General features: G+C 37.1%; 1 protein-coding gene across 8 annotated transcripts in view; it reads left to right on the forward strand.

Annotated features, from left to right (window-relative positions):
* ATE1 (arginyltransferase 1) overlaps nucleotides 1–22,984 on the forward strand; it is a 69,268-nt gene that overhangs the window by 15,901 nt on the left and 30,383 nt on the right. For all 8 annotated transcript variants that reach the window (XM_054637141.2, XM_054637140.2, XM_077182803.1 and 5 more), the window contains 3 exons: nucleotides 2,196–2,228; nucleotides 7,631–7,812; nucleotides 10,639–10,738. In XM_054637141.2, coding sequence (XP_054493116.2) covers nucleotides 2,196–2,228; nucleotides 7,631–7,812; nucleotides 10,639–10,738 — 315 coding nt within the window. The remainder of the gene's footprint in view (nucleotides 1–2,195; nucleotides 2,229–7,630; nucleotides 7,813–10,638; nucleotides 10,739–22,984) is intronic.

The following is a 22,984-nucleotide window of genomic DNA, read 5'->3' on the forward strand; positions in this document are numbered from 1 at the left end:
CACATGCTCTTACTCCAGCAAGGAGCTTTGGGTTGAACCCAACCTGCTTTTTATTTTTCTGCCTTCTTTTCTCGCTTTGATTTCATTCTCAGTGATGTGTTTCTTCTTAGTTTTAATAATTATGTTTAAACTTGCTCCCTGTTGTTGAGTTGATTCCTTCTGGCAGCTGTAATTAGCTTGCACCAAAGTAAAAATGATGTGGATTTCTTATATATTATAAAGCTTTTAAAAGCTTATGTAAATCAGTTGGAAATTAAAATTAGAAAGGCATGGCTTTGTGAAAGGAATTTGAATTGTGTTTGTGTGACATATTGAGTTATTTTACATACAACATCAGCTTTTGGCTGTGTTTCTTTCAAGCTTTATTGAATAATTTTTAATTGTGTTCATAATAATCTTGCAGTGTTAGATGAGTTTGTTAATTTAGAAGCTGAATCTAATGTTGGTTTTTTTATATAAATGTATAAATTAGTTTAAGAAAATTACCTAACCTCTGAACTTCACCAGGTATCATCAGGTGAAATAATTTATAACAAGACTTGGGTTTTTTTCCTTAAGATTGTGATACAAATTCAGGTGCAGTTAAGAATTTTTTTCTAGCAGCTGTAACAGCAGAAGTTATTAAACTTCAAAAGTTCCCCTTCACCCTCAGAGCCAAGGGACTGGGCAGCAGGGCCTGGAGAATTGATAAAACTATTTGAAAAGTGTCGTGGGCTCAGATTTCTCACCATAGGGCTTAGTTTGCACTCCACAGCTAAAGTTACAGATTAAGAACTGTTGGGGGTCTTCTGACATGAAAATTAATTACACATGGTTTATTTTTTCTGAAACCTGCACTTTCTACAACCACTGGCTGTAGGGATGGATGCACTCATAGTGTAGGAATTGTAACTCTGTATTTTTACTTCAGGAAAATAACTCAGTAATTCAAAATTTTAATTATCTTGTTTTTTCTTTAAATATTATTGGTGGGCTTTTTCCCTTATCCACCAAACCAAAATAATGCTACAATTTAATTAAGATACCACAGTCATTTGTTCTTCCAAACTCTGAGTAATTTAGAGTGATAGTGACTAGATCTGAAATGGTAAATTATAGGAAATGTACAATCCCCTGCCTTCACCGTTACAGCATAGAAATTCAGTGTTCTTCCATAATTTCTGTATCCAAAGGCTTCCCATCAATCCATAGATCAGCAGGACAAGATCAGCAAGATGAGGCAGCAATAATCTCAGAACTTAATGGAATTCTTGACAACAAAATCTTACCAACAGTCAGGTTTTTGTAGGTGTACATATGTATTCTTTTTATCTAAATTTTAATTAGAAATTCCTATTTACTATTACTTTGCAGTGTGGGAACTGCTGGCTTATTAAATCACCCAGCCATTACAAAAGGGAGGATTAAACTGTTTATTAAAGTAGTTATTTAACAAGGGAATGTTTAGGGTTAAATACATACCAGAACTCTGCAATGTGTTTATTGTGGACTCCACCAATAAGGAAGTATTTGTATGAAATAAGTAAATGATAGTAAGTGAATAAGTATTGTATTTTATTACTCTAAGAATCTTGGACAAGCTCCAGATCATTAAAACATTGCCTTTTTGGGTAATTAGCAGCAGCACATCATTTTGTATTGAGGCAAAAATCCAGGTTTGAAATGCTTGCACTTTCAGGAGGTTGATTTTCTTTCTTTTCTTTGCCCTTCCTCTTCTTTAAAATTAAAATGAACTTGCTTTTAATTTTGAAAGCAAATTAATTTCTGTTAAGAGGTATGAGGGCCCCATGCTTTGGTGATAGGGGAGGTATCAATGGAACTGTGGGGAAAGACTCCCTGTTGCAATGAGTCCCAGAGGAGGTTAATGTGTAATTTAAAGTAAAGGACACAGAAACAGACCTATATTACAGGGGGACAATTCTCTCACATCACATTTTTAAAAACCATCTCCTCTTTTATAGAAAATAAAGTCCTTTGCATAGTTAATTATTATATCTCTTTGTACTTCTAAACAGAATGTGAGAGTTTAAGGGTTTAAATGAAATTTCCATAAACAAAGCCTGATGATGCTTTTCAAATATATGTATTTGAAAGAGTATATTTAAATATTAATGTATCCTCATGCACTGGTGATGGTTTTCTTTCTTTTTCTGCTTTGCATGTTCTTGGACACTGCTGAACCCACCTTGGTGCAGTTCACACGATTCCTCTGTGATTCCCCTCTGGAGGTATGTATTCACTCAGGATGGGAGTTTGGAAATGAATGTATTTCATTTCTTTTGTTTCATGAATATATGAGTATCCTCTTTGCTCTCTGTAGACAGCCAGCCATGGTTAGAGGTGGTGGAGGTGGCTGGCACAGAATTCCTGTCTCCACCAACAGGTAAGGAAGGTTCTGCTGTGTTTCCACAGAGCCTGAGGACTCCTTTGCTGGGCAATAAGTTCCCACTGAATTTCACAGCACTGCATTTAAAAATAGAAGCACAAAAGGCCATATCTTTCATGGTTTTTAATTTATTTCTATGCAAAGAATAGAATGGATTACTAAATAACTTGTTAAACTTGTATTTGACTACAGTTTGAGGTAGAAGTTGAGGAGAGATGCTGTTGCTTCATTTCAAGTGAGCAAACTGCCATGGAATCCTTGCAGTGTCTTTCTTGTTAGTCTCAAAGAGCTCAGGACGGCGTGACTGTAATGAAATTGTCAGGTTATAGTAATTACACTGGTAATTTGATCTGTTGCACTTTGAGTGAATCCATGTGTGCAGAGTTTGTTGCTTTTCTCTGCTGAGTCCACTGGCCCTTGCATTCCTGAAAGCTGAAGAGTAATAGAGCTCATTAGACTTTATAGGGAAAGGGCTTTTATCACCTCGTCAACTCGTGCAGCAGACTGCCATTATATTCTTAATTTTGTATGGCTACGTAGATGTTGATGCACACTACCCTGCCAGCTTTATACCCATATTGTTTCTTACAGACACTTTTTATTGACATTTCCAAGCTTGAATTAAATTTTGTGTGGCACCACTACAGATGTCTTCAATTAGATGAAGTTAAATAAAAGGGGTTATGTATCAGAGGCCAAGGGATTCTTGAAATTCTTTATTCTGAAACAGTTGCCACAAGCAAATCTAGCAGTGTGTAGTCTGTTTACTCTTTTGAACAAAAATAATTTAAAATAAAATTTAAACCTTACATGTTTTCAGTTTGTAATTTTTGGAGTTTTTAATGTTATCATTAGCTGCAAATAGTATGAACACCTAAACTCTTCCTGTCTTTTTTACTTCCTCATTTTATTATCCAGTTTAGTTTCTGTTTTGGCTATGGGCTCTGGCAGAAAAAAATGAATGCTTTAAAGAAAAGATACAGTATGAAGTAGCAGAAAATGATGCAGTTTTCTAGCAGTAAACAGCATAATGTAAAGTGAATTGTTTGAGGTGTTTTTTTATTTATCCTTTGATTTTAGAGGCTGCATTTAACATTTGCCATTTTAGCAGGTCCCACAGGCAGATGTGGAACGGTGGTCATGGTTCAGCTCAGGGGAACAGCCTGCAGGACTCTGTGGGCTGGGACCCTGCTCTTGCCAGGGTGGGGGATTCCTGGGAGAAAGTTCCTGGGGAAATCCAGACTGTTCAGGGTGATCCACCTTATTTTTGATGCTCAGTGAGTGAGGAAGATGTCAGGGACCAGTTGTGTCAGCATCACTGATGGTCATCTCAGTGTTTGTCCTGCCCAAATTGCTCCATCTTGTCCTGAAACAGCAGCTGGAAGGAGCCTCAGCACTCAGATGGACCATGGTGTTAGGCAGTTCAGGGATAATTTTGTTTTATTCTCAAAATATTCTCTAATTGCTGCTTGGATTTATTTTTTTTTTCATCTTGACCGATGTTAAGCATTAAACTGACAATTTTCTAAAACTGTTGTCAAAATCATCTCTCTGAGAGAGCTGCTGATTTATGCCCATTGTTTTGGCTGTGCCTATAGCAATATGTTTTCCAGCATGCATTTATGCTCCATGGATTTATGAACATTTGGTGTCCCCTCTGCCTTTTGGATCACTCAGTATTACAGGATCTTTCTGGAGCTATTTACATTCAGCTCTTTTTTAACCATCCTTCAAAATACTTCAAAATCATCATCTTGGTTTGCTGCAGCATTATTCAGTCTTCACTGGAGAATGTAATAGATCCAGCAGGATGGAAAGTGATCTGTTTTCTGTTATGCAAGTGATCATTTGTTCTCATTAACCATGCTGAGATGCTTTTGGATTCTAAAGAACTGAAAGATGGTTGTGAATCTCAGTCTTTGCTCTTCAAAAAGCACATCAGCCTCTGTTTTGCATTGTTTTGTTTATTGATATGTTTTAATTTTCAAGAGAACTAGTAAGTGAGACCATTACAAGCCTGTAATTCCCAGGATCATCTTCTTATAAAGTGATATTTGACTGACATTTGATGCAGTGTAGCTCAAATTCTAGACTTTTCCAGTCAGGCACAGAATGTATGTGTAAAGAATGTCCTACCAATCTCTAATGGAAGTAGGATAATGTGTTGCTAACCAAGGCATAGAAATCTACCATATGGCAAGTTTGTGTGTGTGCCATTGGGAAAGGAACTGCTGGAATTAATCACTTTGCTTATTTGGCAAATAATTTCCACTGGAGCAGAGAACTCAAGGCTTTCCTGGCTTTTTTTTTTTTTTTCTTTGATAGCATAAATTTAATATCTTCCATGCACAGCAGAAGGTAAAATGGAAAAGTAGAAAATAAGAAATTTCATGAAGCCTCCCAGAGAAAAATAATCATGCATTGTACAGGCAGGACACATTTTTGGTATTTAATAATACCAAAAAATAATTATAATTAAATAATAATAATAATAATAATAATAATAATAATAATAATAATAATAATAATAATAATAATAATAATAATAAAACAATACCCATAATAATTATAATAGACATTTTTATAATTATTATAATAAGCAAAATACCTGTTAATATTAAAGTAAAAGAATTACCAATGTGCTTTGAAGAAATTCTAGTGCTCTCACAATCATTGAAGTTCAATTATGAGCAGTTAGTACACGGAGGTACTAATTGGGCTATACATAATGCCAGTTCTGTTAAATATTTAAATTTTAATAATGGATTATAAAATGTGAGCATTCAAATGTGCTCATGGAATCATTAGATAGCAGGAAATGAAGACAGGTAGAATGAACATGGAATATGTTGTATTTTTCTCTTCATGACAGTGTAAACATTGGAGAGAAAATTGTGGTTTCCATTTTGTCCTGGATTTTTTCAATATCATCAGATTATAATAATTCCTTGTATTGAAATAGGACTATAAACTGTTAATTTGAAATACTTTGGTCCTTCTGGATTGATTCCAGGGCTAGTGTATAAATTTGGGTAGATAAGATAAGCCCTTTCTGGTGGGGCTTGCTCCCCTGATGTCACTGGTGAATTTTCCATCACCCTTGACAGACACAGTCCCAATGGAGATGTCAGTGGTGTGAAATGGGGTAGCCTGCTTCAGGAAAATGTTTCCTATTCTAGACCTGTTGCAGGTCAAATTGCCTGGATAGTGCACAGGAAATCGAGTTAAAGGAGCCAAGTATTCATTGAGGAATGGGAGAAAATGTAATACTGACAAGCATTACAAAGGATTACATTGTATGAGAATTTCTGAAGGTGGAGGGAAACCTTACTCTTTTTAAAATGTTATTTGCTTAATGTAACAGAGATCCCTGTCTGTTTTGCCTGAAATCAGTGCTGTGCTCATTATGTTTGTTCCAGAACATAGACCCTCTTATGTTCATGACATTTCACTGTAATTGCATTAGTGAAATAACTGCAGATTGTGCTTTACCAAAAGTTTTAACTGATGTTAATGCTCAGTGTGCAGAGGTCCAGTGACCAAATCCATGTGCTGCTCTTTGGAGGTTTGGGGTCACACACAGACATTTGTTTAAGTTCAGAAGAGTTTGCTTTGAGTGAAAATCTTTTCCATGGTGGCTTAGACTATCTTCTTTAACATTCATTAAATCCTATATGATGAAATTTTGACTAAGAAAGAAAAAATGTGTTTTAACTGAAGCTTATTTAAGCAAGTCTGTGTTCCATTACCAGCCACATCTCCCCATGGCTTTGAGATGTTTCATTTTTCTGTCACTGACTGTACTCTGAGAAAGGAACTTAACCTGTGCTGAGAAATCCTTAGAGAACATCTTTTGCTTGACTGTGTCCCTGCTTTAAAATCACTGACCATGTGATTTCATTTGGCTCTGCTGAAAAGTGGATGCTACTGAATGAAACCATAACTGTTGGATAAGTGGGCTTTACCTGAACAAGAAAAGCTGAGTTTAATATGCTTTATCTGGGTTTAATGTTCTCACATACTGCAGATGGAGCTCTCAAATGTTTTCATCATTTCACTTTTAGAGTATTTGTAGCTCCACATTTAGTTTTATGGTATATAACTGTGTAAAAATTCAAACATACTGTTATGTGGCCTTTATTTTGGGACTTGCTGGTTGCGTAAACCAGTTGAAATGATTTTTGCTCACGTGATTGATTCCTTTTGACACATGTGGTACCAATTAGAGTAACTTCTCCTGCCTATCATCTCTTCAATCAGGGCTACTGTATCAAGATACTTGATTAAACCCACCTTCTGCTGATGTAATGCAAAACAGTTGGTAATAGCAGGCAATATTGTCAGATTTATTGAGTGAGAAGCAGCTTTCTGAAGACCTGGCAGTGCAGTGAAAAACATGACTAGATGGATAATTAAGTTGAGCACAGTGGAATTCAGGATTAAAGTAAACTTGACGTGGGAGAAAATGGCATAGCAGAGTTGGTTGTGTAATACAGTTTAAATTAGGGATATCATTTTCTTCTTAATTTCAAGCATCAGTTTCTGGCTCGAGGTGCTTTACCCCATCCAGAGTCAAACTTCAGTGCACATCCAAAACCACAACACACGACAATAGCAGTCCCTTGGTGTTCTTGCAGGATTTATTCTGATGTGAGCTGATAAAGAAGAGGTTCCACAGATTTTGTTGCCACACAGTTTCAGGTTCTTGGATAAAAGGTGTTTTGTTAGTTATAGAGAGTATACATCACACAAAGAATGAGCTGCTCAGGTTTTTTTATAAATGGTCATCTGAAATAAACTTAATTGCCACTTTGAGGAAATCAATTTCTATGGCAGAAGTGCTTCCAGTGCTTGGGGATGTGGAGGAGAGAACCTGGAGGTCCTTGCTGTGACAGGGAGTGTTGGAAGCACCGGGCTGGCATGTCATAATTCATTAATAATTTGAAGAAGCACATTGGTTTGTCCTGTCAGTACCATAAGTGCTGGATGGCAGAGGCTATTTCAAATTCACATTTGGGATGTGTGATATGTGGGTTATACCCACTGTGAGAACAGCAAAGGGCACAAAAGATCCAGTAATAACATTGCTTTCCCTGCCTTTCAAATGTCTTTTTTCCTTTTTTCTAAATGCAGGTGGCCAGCAAAAATTTTTACAGTATTTACTTAGGTGTTGAAATTCTCTTTAAAAGTATTTTCATACTGAGAGTCTGTCAGGGAGTTAATCCTTCTCTTGTTCTTACTTAGGCAGAGCATGCCCCAAATGGACCAGAATGTGGCTATGGCTCCTTCCACCAGCAGTACTGGCTGGATGGGAAGATAATTGCTGTTGGTGTAATTGATATCCTGCCCTACTGTGTGTCCTCAGTCTATCTGTACTATGACCCAGACTTCTCTTTCTTATCTTTGGGAGTCTACTCTGCATTACGGTAAGAGAACGTTTTCCTTATCTGCATGGAATTAATACTTGTTTCTAAACTTGGAGTTTTATTTTTAGTCTAAATATATATTAGTAACACTACCTTTAGCAAAATAGTTGTGGGGTTGGTTGCCTTCCAGGTAAAGTTTTAATTGTCATCCTTGACTAGAGATGTAACTTTCTGGTTAGCTAAATACTTTTACAGGTTAAGAAAACACACAGAAACAAAATGCCTCGTTTTTATTGCCACTGAAAATAATTTAATATTGCTTGGTTTCAGCAGGAAAAGCCCCTTTTTTTTGTCTGAACAGAAATAATTTTTCCTTTGACCTTTTTCTAAGCCCAGTTACCAAATGAAATTAATCACTTTTATAGTTTTATGCACATTGAGATCATAAATAACAGAGTACCTAAAAAGCGTTGTCTGCTGAATTAGTGCTCTCCTGCTGTACTAGCACGAAGTATATTTTTCAGGTATGTTAATCTCATTATCTTTCTGTTCAGAAAGCCTGATGGAGGGAGTAATCCTATGAATTTTAAAGCCTTAAATTAACTATCCAACATGGCCTTGCAAAACAGTAGGAATTGTGGGTATTGCTTTTCGCTGTGAACAGAACTTGTGTGTGAAATTGCAAGTTACTGCTTTTCTTCCACAGGCAATTTTATGATTCCATTGTTCCTCTAAGTGAAAAATATCCACCCCAAATGAGTGGAAATACTTGTGTAACTCTATTTTTTCCTTACCTTTTTTGCTTCTGTGTTTATATGAAAGAAGCTGGCCACAGACAAATGTGGTGTTCTCATGGAGCAGCTGGGGTTGAGCCTGGTGCCAGACATGTCTGTGTCCAAGGCTGAGTGTGAGAAGCTGTAGCATGAATCTTTTCACCTGTGGGGATTTGCACAATGTCAGGTGCAAAAGGAGCCCTGGAATTGGGAGATCCAGGTTTCACCTTTCTCCAAGGGCTCCTGCTGAGAGGCACCTTCTCAGCTCTTGTTCAGTGCCACCCTCCAGGGTGGGTAAATGGCACGTTTGGGCTATGTGAAGCACAAACAGCACTTTAAGGGAACTTCTTACCACAATTTGTTCATAAACCTTTTCTATAATTAATAAACCCCATGCAATTTAATATCTCAAAGGTCTAATCTGAATTTGATTGGATTTTGATTAGGATCTGATAATTTTACAGAATTAATCAGAATTAACAAATCTGGAAAAACGTTGGAACTCCTAAAAAATTGATATTTTTTACTCTTAATGGTTTAGATTTTTAGAACTAGTCCATTACAAATGTTAGATACTTGAAATTAGACTAATATTTTCCTTGCAAGATGAACATACAAAATACTAAGTCCTCCTAAGAATTATTTTTTAATATTTGCAATATCACATTACTTTATGTAATAATAGACTGACATAATCCATGCTTACGAATTCTTTAAATGATTTAAAATTTTCTACATAATAAATTTAAAGCTATTTAGCTGCACCATGAGTGCATGGCTCAGCTTGTGAAAAAGCAGCTTGTAAATTCTGCAGCATTTAAGGCAATAAAAAAGAGTTCCCAAAAGTCCTGGAGGGAGCCTACCTCGTTCTTCTTTCAAAAAGGGGAAGAAAAAAGTTGAGTTAGGAGGACTTAGGAAGTTGCAAAGGAATCTGATACCTCCAAAGCTGTTGCCAATTTTACTCCAAGGAGGTTGGACTGCATTGCTGTCACTTCCATTTCATGCCACTCTGAGAATTGTTGCTGCTGAGTTGTAGAAAGGGTGGGATTTGAGCATCATTTGAAATATGTAGGCATGTAAGTAGAGAGCAAGGGGAGAAGAAACTGCTTAGAAATGCCAGTCTTGCCACAGGAAAAAAAAAATCAAGAAATACTGAGTAATGCTAATTTAATTTTAAGGGATAAATTGCCTCCAGTGTTTGTAGATGCTTCCTATATGAATGTACTCATGTCTTGGATCAGAGAATAGTTTGTGTTGGAAGAGACCTTTTAAAGATCATCTATTCCAGCTCCCCTGCAGTGAGCAGGGACATATTCTTATCCCTTTGACACAGAAAGTAAAACCAGCATCCATTTTTCATCCAGTTTGTTATAGGAGTGATCTGCACAGATAGAAATTCTGCAAAAATGATCATTTATAGAGGAAGCACTGGCTGAGTCTTTGTAGTAACAGTGCTTTCCTTGTAAAATAAAAACCAGTAAAATAAAAACCAAACTTTTTTTTGGAATACATTGACCTTTTTTTTCAGGATAAATGAGAAAATCATACTAACAAGCATGGGATGGGTAAAAATACCTTTTGTTGCATAAAGATGGATGTTTTTACATGCAGATTGCTGGAGCATAAATGATAGAACAAACAAGAGACTTACCCTTGAAGCTTATTTTTCAAAAATGCTCTGATGTTTTCCTGAGCCTTGTTAACCAGTAGAATTCCAGAATACCAGTAGGTTTCTGTAGAATTCAAATGTACACAAATATTGATAAGAAACATTAAACAGAGGGTGTCTTAGTCATTTGTATTTAGATATCAAATCAGACAGCTGGCAGACCAAAACACAAAAATGAAAGTATTTTTAAGCCTGACATGGTGTTGTGCATTTTGATGATTTGTTTGTTAGGTTTCCAAGTAATAATTTTCAGTTTATTATGTTTGGGATTTTTAAAAACATTAGTTTGGAGTTTATGATGCTAATTTTTATTTTATAGAAGTCTAGTCCTTTTATAAGTCCTAGATTAAGAGCCAGATAGCTGTAAAATATTTCAATATGAAGAAGTAAAATGGCTTTAAGAATTGTATTCAAGTGTAATTAGTCTTTTCTTTCCCCTCACAGGGAAATTGCTTTTACCAGACAGCTTTGTGTAAAAGCTCCTGATCTCTGTTTTTATTATATGGGTTTCTACATTCATTCATGCCCCAAAATGAGATACAAGGTAAAGTGTGTTTTCACTTATTTCCTTAGTGTGCTGTTATTCAAAGCTTTTGACAGTGTTCATAGTAATACAATATTTTGTAATTGTCATTTTGCATTTTAATGTAGACTTTATATAGTTAAATTTGAATGCTGGTTACTATTTAACTTGGCTTAGGGGTTTTTTTTCCCAGTTTAGTTGCATGTGCTATTTATTACATCTTGGCTTAAGAGAGGTTTTCAAGGCTGTCAGATAATGTTTGTCATTTGCTTACCTGGCTATCTCATGTTTACAGTGTCTCTCTCAGTACACTAAAATTCTCCCTTTTTGAGGCTGGCATATTTGTACCTGTTGCTTAGTGACTCCAGGCAGTGATAAGATGTCTTCTTGGGCTTGGCTGGGTTTTACTTTTTATTTTTTGTTAGAGGCTCTGCCCATGAAACCAGTGAGAAGTTTGGTGAGCAGAGATTTTGAGGCAGAGCAGATCTCAAGGAGACGATCAGGAAAACCCACAGAACATTTACAGAAACCACTCTGGCTGCCTTGTAACCCCTGCTGGTTTCACCTTGGCTCAGACCTCAGTGCCTAAGAGTATCTCTCTTGTGGTTTTAGATCTTGTGAAATGTTGTATCTTTTCTCTTTAAATGCATCATTGCTTTTGGTTATTAATATGATACAACTTCAGAGTACTGAACATTGATAGCAATTTGCTGAACACTTACACATAACCATTTTTATCTGTTAAAAATGTGGAAAGATAAAAAGTTGACAAAGTCTAGAGAAAAAGGCAAAGTGTTTTCATTTCCTTTTTTCCCTTCTCAAACTGTGCTAAAAATCTGCAGTGTTTTCAAATGGCCAAAAATTGTGAGGCTCATTAAAGTGATGGCTGTGAAGGAGTTTCAGCTTGATTATGGCCTGCACTACAGGTGCCCATGAGGATTGTCTTCTGAAAATAACAAATCCCTCTTGTTTTGGTAGATGATGTGTCTGTGTGTATGTGTGTGTGTCCCCTTTGCCAATTTGAATTTTTATGTCCATCTGCTGGCCAAAGAGAATATTAAGTTTGATGGAAGAAGATAGGTGGGTTGGAAAAATCTGCCCTCTCTCATCTGAATCATCTGAAAGGCTGGCACATCACCAGCTTGAACCAAAGGTTTTGATTGCTTCCTTTACTCTTTGGAGATATTTAGAAGTTTGGGGTGATTTGTTCATATTGAGACACTGCAATTTAACATCCCTTATCTCTTCTACAGCCTGCATAGTGCAAGACTTACAAAATGAGTGGATGTCATTTACCAGGGCACTTAAAAAATAAATCTGGCAATAATAGCAAAAAAAACCCAAAAATCCCATTTCTGAAAGATATCATGGTTAAGAGACTTTTGGGTCCAGCTGCTTATAGTGCTTTACTAAAAAATGAACTTTGTGTACTTGGATTAAATGAAGCTCATACATGAGGCACTGCATTAAAGGACCCACTCCACATTTTTATTATTTATTGCAATGTTTTGTTGAGCCTGTGCTGCAATTTGAAAATGATTGCATCAAGAATAGAACACTCCCACAATGCTTCTAGATTTCATTCTTAAATAATGGAAATTGATTAAATTGTAGTGGGAGTATTTTACTTTTTGTTTCCTTCACAAAAGCTCTTTTTCTTCCCTTGCTTAGAATTAATGACTATTTGATATGACTGTGATTTGGTAGAATATACATTTTAGTCTTCCAGAAACCTACACAAGTCAGTGGGTTGGGTAATTAAAGCTGAAGCAAGGACTGGGGAGGATAAGAAGAAAAGCCTGTACCTGTGTGATTAGAACACACCTAATGCTCTCTGCTGGGACAACTGTAATCCAATAAATGAATTGCAAGGGCCTTTGTTCTATTTTATATTTCCTTTCCTGGATGCATTTTTTTGAGAAGTAGACCAAAGTAATGAAATTGAAAATCAGGTTGACATTAATTCTGTAGTTCCACTTTTCCCTCACTGAAACAGAACACCAGAACCAAATTATCAAGCTAAGCCCTGAAATGCATCTTGATAATGCTGCTGCTCCTGTAAGTGATTGGGAGTGGTGAGGTAGGGTGGGGAAGGACTGACTTTGCAGATTAAGTAATTTCAGTAATGCCTGGTTGACTTGGAGGCATTTCATGTTAAAGACTTTGCCTTATTGCAATTTAATAGAGAATTTAGAGGCTCCCTTCCCTTAATGATACTGCTGTGGAGGAGTGACAGGCTGTGGGTGACTGATGTTAAACTGGTGTCAGGTAAAGAAAGAAAGAAAGAGAAGGAGCTGGAAAGCCATCCACTGGGTTTCTAGCCCTTTTCTTGTGATTTTATTTGCAAATTACTCGTTTTGGGACCTTCAGAAAGGGAGGCTGAGCACAGGAGCAATTCTCTGTATGAGAAGTGTCTTATGAGAACACAGCATTTATTTCCAGTGAAGGCACAGAATTTGGGGGATAGTTATTGGGGTCAGTGTGTGACCATCTCATCTGCAGGGTTCTCTTCCCACAACTGGTACAATTGGGTGTTTGAATGGAGGGTAATCCACTGGAAGATTGGAGGCCTGAAAGTCCTGGAAGCAGATCCCAGAGCTGGGATTCCTGTGGCACAATAAGAGTTGGAGAGTTCTGGATTCTCAGGCAGGAAGATGAATGGTTAGAGTATCAACTAACTCATGGATCAGACATAATTACAGAGGTTTTTAAAATAAAGCTCCCTTTTCACTCAGTGTTCCCATTCCTTTTGTTCCCCAGCAGCCAGCATTGATTGCAATGTGATTTTAGGACAGTGGAGTCCCAGTGAAATTTATTTTAAGATGGGGGAAGGGACTCCATTGCAAAATTAGGATATCTTTTAGTTCCCAGCCCCTCTCTGATTTTTTCCCATGTATGGGTTAATATTTACAAACTGGTAAAATAAAATCTACATTAAATTGAGACAAAAGGATTCCTGCAGTCCTATTATGTTAATATGGAAAAATCCAGTGAAAAACCTTAAGCAATGGCTTTGTTCCATTTTTTCTGTGTAGGTTAGGGTAATACAAGATTTAAAGGGTGCTCTGAAGAAATTCATGACCTTGTGGGAAACCTTCTCAGGCTCTGTTAGATGTGGTAGTTCTCACATTGGAAAATAGGCTCCTGGAAAATTTTCCAAGAGTCATAAGATGCAAAGTCTTTTTCCCTAATGCATTTTGGAGTGTGTGATAAAGTTTTAAGCATAGTATTTTACTTGAAAATGAAGTTGGTCTCAGGGTTGCTTCTCATGTGCTTAAGTGCTGTCTGTGTACTTGTTAATGTTTTCAGTTAAATGCAGTAATTTGCAAGCATATTTATGGACTTACAGAAATAAAAGTAGCCCCTTTAGCAAACAGCCATATCAGAGAAATGCTTGAGAGGACCTTGGATTTTCTTCCTGGATTGATATTCTGTCTGTTTTATCCTGCATCCTTCAAGTAAAAAATGTCACTCTGTGGCTCTGTTTCTAAATTCACATTTTCCAATCACTTCTGAACTCTTTAAGGTCCTTTCTGTTCTTTCCATTGCAGTCCTTTCACACTGATTTTGAGTCTTGTGGTGGGTGATGTTCAGTGGATTTTGAGATTGTGTTTCTGGTATAAAAAGTGTACTTGCTGCCTTGCATTAGCCATTTGGCCTCAGTTGACCTTAAATCCCTTTCTCCTCTAAGTTCTTGTGCTGGGAAGGATTTGGTGACATTTTCTATGTGAGTTTCCTTAGTTCTGGGTTTTGGGAGGCTTTTTCAGTGTTGGTACTTGCATAGATCTTGTGAATGTAGTGCCCTTTCTCTTTAAAGGTATCATTGCTTTTGGATGATACAATTTCAGAGTACTGAACATTGATAGCAATTTGCTGAACACTTACACCTGATTATATTTATCTGTTAATAATGTAGAAAGATAGAAAGTTGGAGCATGGATCATTCCTTGTTTGGGTCAAGGATGTGCTTCCCCTGGAGGCCACCCCAGTGGTGCTGGTAAATAAGTCTCAGAGCACTTGGAAGTGCACAGCAGATTTAATGTCTTTGTGCTCTGTTATCTCTCTGTGCCATTTTAAGGCCATTCTATGATGTGAAGAGGTGTTTTGACTGAAACCTTTATCCAGACTTGTATGCAGGCCAAAGTAAATGGAATTATTTCAAACAGTCTCCTTTGGTATCAAGTCATGGCCAGACTTCAGATAGATGGAATACTAGAAAGGGCTCTGAAATGTCAGAAAAGAAACAAAAGGCTGATTCAACTGTGATTAATCATTCTTAAACTAAATACCTCAGACTGATTGTGGTTGTGAGTGGTGCCCCTGGAATTTTATGGCACTTGAGAGCCAATTTCTTTGGCTGCTTTCAGGAATTTCAGCATCACTCCTCGTGCAGCAGTGAAAGGCATCCAGTGGTAGCCTGCATGTCCATGTCCACAACATCCACAGGAGCCTGGCTCATCTTCCCCTGTCCAGACTCTTTCACCATGTCTCACTATGGAATTTAATTAATGTTTTCAGTAAGCTCAGATTTGCTGTGTAAAGTGAAATTTGTGAGAGAAGGAGATTTAATGTGATCCTCTGGGATTTTGGGGGGTGTAAGCACATGCTTGTTATGGTTCTGCCACTGACCAGCAAAAAGCTTTGCTAAATGTGTCATTAGTTCCACACAAAAAGAGCTGGTGCTTTCATACCTTCATGTGTCATCTTTTTATTCTTATTATCATCTTTATTATTCTTTTTTATTCTTTATTATTTTATTCTTTTTAGTCTCCTTTTCTCATTGGTCTTACTGTTTACCTTAAAATGGGAAAAATATTTTTAGCTGGGAGTAGTTTGGAGGACCAGAGTTGCCCTGAAACTACTGGCTTTTCCAGGATTAATTTTGTAAGTTTATAGGAATAAATCTGCATTGCAATTAGCACAAAACAACTTTTTATGTAAACAGGTCATAAAAAGTCAACTGAATATCCTGAAAAGTCAGTGCTTGTTATAGAGTGCCAAGTTGTTGCTTGCAGCACCATTTGATAATAAAGAAGTGAAGTATCTGCATTGTAAAACCATTATTTAAGAAAGCAGTAAAAGTTTTGGCAACACAGTGGTTTTGCTTTTTTTGGCAGGACCATTAAAAACAAACAGCAAATAATAAAGACAAAAACATACAGTAGTGAAGTCCTGAGAATGATAAGCTGCACAAGTGAGGAGCTAATTCCTGCTTTTGTGTGTGTCTTATTAACATCATTTTTATCCTCCTTCTGCCTTCCTTCTGTTTTCTCCCTGGACTTCCCTGGATCCTCCTCTACATCAGCAGCTAAAATTGAGCATTGATTTCTTCAGAGCTCTGGCCTTACCCAGCTGCTCCTGCTGATGGGCTGGGTTAGTGCCTGAAGAGAGACTCCTCTGAATTCTGCTGGAGTTTGGGCATTAAAACCCAAAGGGATTTTGAGAAGTCTTTTAGAGTGACCAAGACTTCCAGAAGGATTTTGCATGATTGACTTGATGTACACATGTTAAATGTGAAAATCAAGTTGCTTTAATGTTCCTTCAAGGTTTATCTGGTGCAAAAAGTCCTTATCTCTCCACATGTATTTTATCACATGTGTTTGACTGGGAGGGATGTCTGGTTTTTGGATGTCAGAAGACAGGTGCTCTTTTCAGCATTGCAGAGTCTCTTAAAATCTTTTTTCCTTTTGTTTCTTCCTTCCATAAAAGCTTTTTCCTTTCACCTTTCCTTATCTGAAAGCCTGCAGCAAATAAATGGAACTTAACATGTTGGAATAAACAACTATGAGAATGTGGGACAGAATAAAAACACCATGGGTGAAAAATTATTAGTTCTTTAGTTCTTGATGCCATGCTAGTGATGAATATTTAAAATCTTTTCTCCTTTACTTTTAACAGCTTCTTACAAAGTGTTTGAGGTTTGTTTTGTTCTTCAAGACACTTGTAGAGAGGTTGTGAAAACCACATTATTATGAGCATCAGCAAGCAGGAATAAAGAGATTCTCCATTCCGTATAACAACAGCCATAAGTGAATGCTGACAGGGGATTTCTACTGAAAATGTAATTATGTAAAGCAGGATATCAGTGTCTGTCTATATTTCCATGTTTTCATAACAGGTAAAGATAATGAATGCAATTACTCAATTGCTTCTTTATTTTTTTGTAAGCTGTTGTTTTTTACTGAGTATAATTGGTAAATTATTACAGTTGTTCCTCAGTACAGGTGTTGAGGCTGTGCTGAATTTTACACAGCATTTTTCTGCAATCCCATTTTTCTTCTAGAAACAGATACAGACCCCCGCTGTGTCTTTTTGCTTAACTTTATTTCTTTTTTTGTCAGTCAGAACTCCCTTGGGACAGAAGTGACCATATCCCTGGGGATTTATTTTTCTAATGTTGGAAATGTTTATATTCCTAATGTTAAAAACCTGTGTTTCTTTTTATTTGTTTCTGGAGTTTAAGATGAAGTTTGTAGCAGAAACGAAGTAATATGGATGTTTATGTTTGACTATTATTTCTAGGCCTTTATCGGGGGAGATGATGTTTGTTCTGTAGGTCTCAGCTGACCTCTGACATCAACAAGTCTCTTTCTCATTATTGCACCTTGAGAAAATAAACTTGGTTTGGATCAAGTTATTTTCATGTGGTCCATAGAAAACCCAACCATATTCTGTATGTTCAGGATTCCCAGTTCAAATGTTCTGAAGAATAAACATAGAAATGTGATTTATGTGGCATTAACTACCTACATTTGCACATCAGCAGGGATGTGCTCTACACCTTTTACTTGTTACAGGAATCTTGTTCATTTGGGACAACTTCATTATTATGATTTTTTTTCTTAATAAATATGATTTTGCTAATTTGTGTAAGGTTTAAGTGAGCTAAAATCCTACCTTAAAAACCCAAGAGTAAGAGGCACAGTTAAATTGTTGGTCAGTTCTGTGCTGGTGGATGTTTTCAGATTTACTAGAGGTAACTTCCCTGTCTCTGTCAAAGGGAGCTGCTAAAAAGATTTATTCAGGATCATGTTAATAAACCTGAGACAAACCATCCTCTGAATGATGGTAGCTGCTGGAAATTTATCATGTCTGATTCATGACTCAGCACAGTCATAAATTCCCTGCTCATTTCTGACTTACACTAAATCTTACTTGAAGGCTCATTTGGGGACTCCATAGCAACCACTGGCAGTTAAAAGTGAGAACTGTAAATTGTGAAATGCTGAGACAAAAGAGCTGGGGATTTTGTTTGGGTGGCTTTCTTGTGCTTTTGGGTTTTTTGTTTTTTGGTCTTTTATTTATTTTTTTTAAGGGAGAATAATATATTTTACAATTTATATGTCTTCAGTTTTTTCCTTCATGTGAGAAATTAGGTCAAAATTCCCATTTCAGAATTTGCCAATTATAGTTCTACAAACCCATTAGTAACTGTAGTAGTAATGCTTGCTAGTAACTGTAAGAATGCAGGGAATTAAGAGTATTTTTAAGGTTTCTATCAAGCAAATGAATTGATGTAGTGCTGCTTCATCAGCTTCAGTTTTGTTGATTTAATCATTTTGGATTGTCCTCAAACACTATTTAACACCGTGTATTCTGAATTTTGTCTTTGTAACTGTCTCTTTGTGAGAATTCTCAAAAGTGAGTTAAAATTTGAGTATTCAGAGATGGTCACTGAACAGTGCTGTGATGGAAAAGGTGAAAACAGATTTATGGAGATAATGCTCTTCACTTTTCCTGACACAGTCCCTGTGTAAAGCTGTTCACAGCCAGGCCAGCTCAGATGTTGGACAAAATATTAAAGTTCTTGTGCTCTACAGAAAAGTCAAATCTGTCACCAAAGTATGAGTCCTTAAAACTGGTTCATTTTATCTGTGCACCACATTTATTGAAGATGGCAACACTTGGAGTGTTGGATCTCTCATTTAACTCCAAATCCAGCTGCTCTTATTTTTGCTCTTTTGCTGATTATGTTAGCTCTAATTAGGCAATATTGTCAAGTGGAATTTATTTGGTCTGAAAGCCTGGAGCTCCTGCTTTTCCTGGCTCTGCCATATTTCACTTGTGGCCTTTACAGTAGGAGCTAGCTGACAAGCCAGTTAATCTACACAAGAGATGTTTTCTCTCCAATTTTCCAGGAAAGGTTTAATGGGAGATACTTTAATGAGGCCTGGTTTAACTGAGACCTTATTAATTTTACAGAGGTAAACTTTTACACAGTACACTCCTCTGAAGTGTTGCATGTAGTCTAGATGAGAATTCATTATTGTGAATGATTATTTTCTTTCTCTGAGTTTGTTTAGCTGCTGACTGTACAGAGTCTACAAGTAAGAGTATAATTAATGAACAGGGTATATTAATGAGGTTCTATTATTTATCCTCAACCCTGATGTTAAACACAGTCTAGTCTGTAAAAAGTACAACATCAGTACTTGGATGGGAATTTAAGTCCCAGAATCCTATAGAGGTGAATGATTTGGAGCCAGGAGGGAAGAGTGGAATAATGGATGGTGTAGTCCATCCCTTTGCTGCAGTACAGCTTCAGTTATATTTGTGTTAACTTTTAAAAGCTGTAGGATGTGAGCCAAGGGCCTCCCTTGACACACTCTTGCACATCTCTGCCTTGGTGTGAGTATATAACAATATATAACATAAATAATATGTGTAACATATATAATAATATATAATATATAACATGTTCTTATCTTTTCTTGTTCTTTAGTGGTCATCCCACTGAAATTCTTTTTCTTAATGTCTCACCTAAGCTTTTTCTTCCTAAAGAAGAAGATTATTATTTCTTTGTTGTTGTTGTGTTTAATTTTATAGGTTTTTTGCAACACCTTTCTTTTTAAACCTGGCTACCAACATGTCTCTTCATGGCTTCTCTAAAAACCCCAATCAACCATCCACCAAAAATACCCCTCAATTCCTTCTCCAGCTCTCATTTTCTAAGCTTTTTGTAATTTTTTAATGCAGCCTAGAAGATTTTCATCAACCAATGTATTTTTGTCCTAGAGAATGGTGGCTAAAATTAGGTCCTGAGCTGCTGAGGTCAGCTCCTAGCATTTGTTTATATAATATGAGTTACTGCCTTCATTGTGCTGAAGATGATAGCAACCTCTGGAGGCAAGGGGAAAGGGTGGAAAAGAGGAGAAGAAAAGGGAATTGTGCAACTACAAAGTTTTTAGAATGGGCTAAATTTGGATGTGGGCTGAGTTATTTTTAGTGTCAAGGTTCGTGACTACGTGACTGTGAAAGAAAATGTGTTTATGCTGTTGAATTTCTCTGCTGTCCATTCTGCTTTAGCTAAGTCTGGGTTAAAACTTGCATTTTTCTTCTTTCAGGAGAGAATATTGCATTAAATGAGTTGACAGGGCATATAGGGTTTTATGGTTTTTCCTTCCAGTGCTTATGGAGATCTGCTGGATGAATTTTATCTTCCTTATAGTAGTAAATTATTATTTATAGTATTACAGTAAATACCTGAAGAGACAGCTCAAAGTAAAAAATGAAGAATTAAAACCTAGAGCAAGGCTATGATAGTACTGGGTTGCAGATGATGGTAATTAATTGTGTTTTCACACCACCAGCATATCCCTGGTAGGGGACCAGATTATTTCATGGCATCCTGTGGTAGCCACCACTGTTACTTAGATGCAAGTAATTTAAAAGCAAACTTGTATTTTCTTTAATTGGTATTGGAGACAGTAGTTGAAGTTTGTGGAGCTTAGCAGGCTCTTGGGTGGTGCTGAGTTTTCCCAAAGTTCCTTGAGGGCTCTGGGAGGCTGCACAGAGCAGGGCCCCAAGCAGGAGGGTCAGAGGAGAAGTGAAATATTTTTGTTACAGCTTCTTTAAAGTTTTTTCTCAGTCTAATAAACTTAGTTCCCAAAGGCTTTAAAATGTTGCCTTATTGTGGAGACCTGGGAGCTTGATGAGTTGTTGCCTTTTCCAGTGCAAATTAAAAAAAACAAAAAACAAACCAACAAATAAACAAAAATAACAACCTCAAAGTCGCCCTTGGTGTTTTCAGACACTGCCCCGAGGTTTCTGCTTGTCCTGTGGGAATTAACCACTGCCAAAAACTTTATTTTGTTTAGTTGTTCTCAGCTGAAGAATGGAACTGTTCTAGAAGGAATGGCTGAAACTGTTCAGAGTAGTTATTTGCTGTGTTAGATGTGTTGGACAATTTGGGGATTCTTACTAGAAAGGTTTCAGGGAAGTAGATCATCCTTTTTAACAGATACTGTTTGCTTCTTCCCCTTCTCTTGTTCAGAATGAAAACGTTTTCACAAATAACACTGAGACGGGATGACAAAACAGGGTGTGAAAATGATTCCATTGTTCATTAATTGGAGAAGAATGGATCTGTGGAGCAAAAGTACACAGCACCCAAAATCTATCTTTGTCCCAACACAAATGCCCTGTTGTTCTGTGAATGGACAGAAGACAAGATGAGCTTTTTGTTCCACTGATGATTGATTTTATTTATTTATTTAAGCTATTAGGGCTAGTGTTCTCAAGGGGTGCTTAGTGATAGTATGGGTAGTGTATCCATAATTCATGTAATGATTTTTTTTTTCTTATGTTCTTTCCATTTTAGTCTTTATCAGTTGGCATTGTGTGGCTTGTTAATTACTTTTAACTATCTTCCATTCAGGAAAAAGGGAGGAAGGTGGAGAGATGTTACAGTATGTTTTGAGGCAGAAGTATTTAGGAACATTTTTGGCTGCTATCCTTTAGATGTGCAGATCTCCATTCAACGTACTTGACTCAAACTGATGAAAATTTTTGTAATTTAAACTTATATTGTGCCAATAAATATTGGCCTAATGTATGCTAAGCATACAAGTGTTTATAGCACTTTGCTGTCTATTTTAGAAGTGTGTTAGAAGTGCAGGGAAGTGCATGAAGCTGCTTTCTTGTTTCCAGATATGCATGCACGTGAGTACAGGGTGCAGCTTACTGATTTTCAAATAAAGCAGGGTGATTGCCTGGGCAATTTTGAGTTATTTTTAACTCTGAAAAGCAGGGATTGTCAACTGTTAGAATGGCAACAAAGTGCTTAACCTCTGTAAGTGGAGTTCTAATTTAATACTCCCCTAATCCTATATTTGGGTGGGTGTTTAATACACCCTTGAATTACCAGGTTTTGGAATGATCAGGACTTACACAGCCTATAGTATAGTTACTAATTCCAGCCCATTTGCCTCCAAACTTGTTTTTCAATGTGAAGGTGTTTATAAAGCAAAGTTTTCAGGTGTTTATAAAGCAAAGTTTTCAAACATCTGGCATTCAAACCGAAGTGTTGATGTTTCAGCTCAAAGACTTTGGGGATGCATAATGTTAAACAGTCTGTTTTCCTAAACATGCAAGTAGACATTTGTGTACCTTGAATGGCAATAATTCAGATGGAGGCATAATGGGGAACGTGTTCTGCCCAGCTGAGAGAAGTGTTGGTCAGTTTTACAGGCCCACAGCCTTAATGGATGCAAAGCTGCACAAGGAGTGACTGCTGCAAAACCTTCCATATCATTGCATTTTGTTCAGCTTGTGTGATAAAAATGAACTTACTTGACAAGAATTCTAGGATTACAAGTTTTATGTTTTGTTTATAATTATGGAGACAGAGTTTAATAACATAAGGAGGAGTTTGAAAACAAGTCAACGGCAAAAAGAACATGTTGAAAGGATACAATTATTTTTACTGTATTGTGTCCTCAGGCAGTTATTATTTCCTGCAAAACAGCTTAACAAAAATTCAGTACATCTCTATCTAGCCATGTTTTATGTCTTATTCCTCCCTTTGTTTAGTGTCCCTGTTCTTGGATTCTTTCATCAGTTTCTTACATCTAGCATGGTCTCAGAGGGAATGCAGAGAGCTCTCTCACTTCAGTATTTTTTCTGACAACTACAGCCTGGTTTTCAGTTTGGAGTGGAAGAGAAGAGGGGAGGAGGAGAGGAGAGGAGAGGCAAATATGTCCAGGGCTCTGGGGACACCTCAGAGCCTCTTCCAGTGCCTGAAGAGGCTCCAGGAGAGCTGGAGAGGGACTTGGGACAAGGGATGGAGGGACAGCCCCAGGGGAAAGGGCTTTCCACTGCCAGAGGGCAGGGTTAGAGGGGATATTGGGAAAAAATTCTTTACTCTGAGATTGCCCAGAGAAGCTGTGGCTGCCCCATCTCTGGGAGTTCCAGGCCAAGTTGGACAAGATTTTGGGATAGTGGAAGGTGTCCCTGCCCATGGCTGGCGGGTGGAATGAGCTGAGCTTT

The sequence above is a fragment of the Agelaius phoeniceus genome, chromosome 9 (genome assembly GCF_051311805.1).
Source record: "Agelaius phoeniceus isolate bAgePho1 chromosome 9, bAgePho1.hap1, whole genome shotgun sequence".
Taxonomy (NCBI): domain Eukaryota; kingdom Metazoa; phylum Chordata; class Aves; order Passeriformes; family Icteridae; genus Agelaius; species Agelaius phoeniceus.